Below are 2,389 nucleotides of genomic sequence, written 5' to 3'. Positions count from 1 at the left end.
CAGGAATGGTACTGCAAATACAACGAGAAGAACTTTAACATATATACAATATCTTACTAAACCAAGTGAAAATAAACTACTCAGCTTGCTTATGACTGGGTAAACCAGATAGGTTGATACATTTTTTCCGTCATAACTACTGCTTGTTGAGGGGTTAAACTGATGTTTACAATTTCAACTTATTCACAACACAGGTCACACCACAAATTATTAATTTCTTCATTTCTTGCAAAAAACTACTTCAATAGAATGCACGAAACATGTGAATAGGAAGAATAATCATTAGAAGTCAATATATGATGCTAAATTTGGCAAATTATTAATTATGAAGTCTTTAATAACAAAAAATCAAACTGTGTAACTATTGGCAAATGACGAATTAAAAGAGAGTATAGTATTAGTATCTTCTAAAGAAATAGACAATATTTACAGCAAGTACTTATATTTTCAGGAGATTCAAAATCATACCATAATTTAGGATTTGGAAGTATAACTTTACAAGTTAAATATCCTTTAGGTAGAACAACTCCTCTTTGTTCAAGATAGGATTCAAGGATAGAAGCTTGCTTTCTTACTTCTTCCACCTGTAAAAAGTTGTGAAAATGACTAATGAAAGAAGTTACTAATTTGGCAATCTACAAATGTTCTTCCACACCTAATAATTCCTCAATAACAAAATACGATCAAAACGAAATCCAAATCACTGTTCATATTATTAAATAAACATCTGAAAGTAGTTTCTAATATATAATTTATGCCATCTTACAAAACAACATTGCGGCAACAAAGCTGCTATTTATAAGAACAAAAACACTCATTCGAATCAAGTGGTTCCTTACAGGATCAGTATAACGCTCAACTTTATGTTTGCCTGGCTTTTCACAGACCCAACTACCATCACCATGAACTGTCAAAATTCCTGAGAAGTTCTTCACAGACATCACTAGTAGCTCTCTGCAATATTAAAGTAAAATTTAAAAAAATAAAAAAATAAACCCACAAATTTGATTATTATTAATAAACTAGCAAATCAGCAAGTAAATGACAAGTACCCTTTTCTCCATTTAACCAAATAAAACTGTAAGACAAACAAATAAACAAACATGGATGTTACATCAATGTGTTAAAGTTCAACTTGAATGTTAATGTTGTTCCATTTTGAAGAAGTTGTAACTCTTTAATCTCCACTACATTATGAATAAGTAAAACATGAAAACATGAACAAAATAATAGTTGCAAAAATTGAATTGAAGAAAAATACCGTTTAGTGACAAGAACAAGATCAATGGTCTGTGGTGAAGCAGAATCAGCATCGGGAATTCGAAGACCCGCAAAAACCTTTCCTCCATAAACCTTTTCAAGTCTGCATAAAAAATTAAAAATCCAAAACCTTACAAATTTGATCATGCAACTCAACACTAATAAAATAAAATAAATAAAATTGAAAATAAATAGCACAAGTTGAATATTGAAGGTGAGAATTGAAGGGGAATTGAGTTAAATTAAAAAATAAAACCTATCGGCGACGGCGAAAAGAGCGGTGGAATCAGAAGATTCAATGTCCAAAACGTCGTCGTCGTAAAAGAAAAATTTAAACAATTTGTAAATAATCAAACCACCGATAATCGCAGGCCACATCTTTCTTCTTCTTCAATGAGTGAAATGAAATGCAAATGAAAAATGAAATGAAAATGAAATGCAAATGAGTGTGAAAAAGAAGAAAGAGGGCACTTCTAATTCTTTTACTTCACTATTAAGGCTTTTCGTTTTCAATTAATGTTTTGAAGGCTCACACTACTAACCCTCCCCTGGGCTTCGCATGTGAGATAAATCAAATTTAAATTAAAAAATCAATTCAAAAACATTTTATGTTAACTGTAAAATCTTAATAAATTATAATTTAAATTACTTGACATATATGATATAAATTAGTTTGCATGATTAAGGAATAGAAAAAAATTATTAATTTGTTTTATATAATAATTAAGAACATGTATGTTACAATACAAATTAGTCAAAAAAGATGTCTGTTACAGAAAGAAGAAATTTCGTGATTATTGCTCGTTTACTTTATTATAAAAAGAAGAAAATGTTGAAAGCGAAATAAAATAAAATAGTGTTATATATTATTTGATCTCAAATTGAAAACAAAATTGACTAATCTAGAAGCTTTTATAACGTTCTATAAAAAAAAATTGATCAAATAATTTAGAAGTTAAATGTGTGCTGAAATGAAGAAATCTAGATTTAAATTCCATAAAATCTTACTTTATATCCTAATTATTTACTCCTACTCCAAATTTGAGTAAAATTTTAATTTTAATATTTTTTACAAAAAGAAAAATCAAATTTTCTATCTTTTTATATATATTTTGTGTTTTGAAAAATT

At 28.1% G+C, this 2,389-nt stretch overlaps 1 protein-coding gene across 1 annotated transcript in view; it reads right to left on the bottom strand.

Moving 5' to 3' along the window:
- LOC101499006 (uncharacterized) overlaps positions 1-1,886 on the bottom strand; it is a 4,169-nt gene extending 2,283 nt beyond the window's left edge. The window contains exons 1-4 of the mRNA XM_004511358.4: positions 1,517-1,886; positions 1,262-1,363; positions 840-954; positions 469-584 (exon numbers count right to left, since the gene is read on the bottom strand). Of these exons, the coding sequence (XP_004511415.1) occupies positions 469-584; positions 840-954; positions 1,262-1,363; positions 1,517-1,638 (455 nt within the window). The 5' untranslated portion in view covers positions 1,639-1,886. The remainder of the gene's footprint in view (positions 1-468; positions 585-839; positions 955-1,261; positions 1,364-1,516) is intronic.
- Positions 1,887-2,389: the final 503 nt, after the last annotated feature.

This window comes from Cicer arietinum, chromosome 8, assembly GCF_000331145.2.
Source record: "Cicer arietinum cultivar CDC Frontier isolate Library 1 chromosome 8, Cicar.CDCFrontier_v2.0, whole genome shotgun sequence".
Lineage (NCBI taxonomy): Eukaryota > Viridiplantae > Streptophyta > Magnoliopsida > Fabales > Fabaceae > Cicer > Cicer arietinum.
Note: the sequence above shows the minus strand (reverse complement) of the source record. Positions and strands in the feature narration are given on the sequence as shown.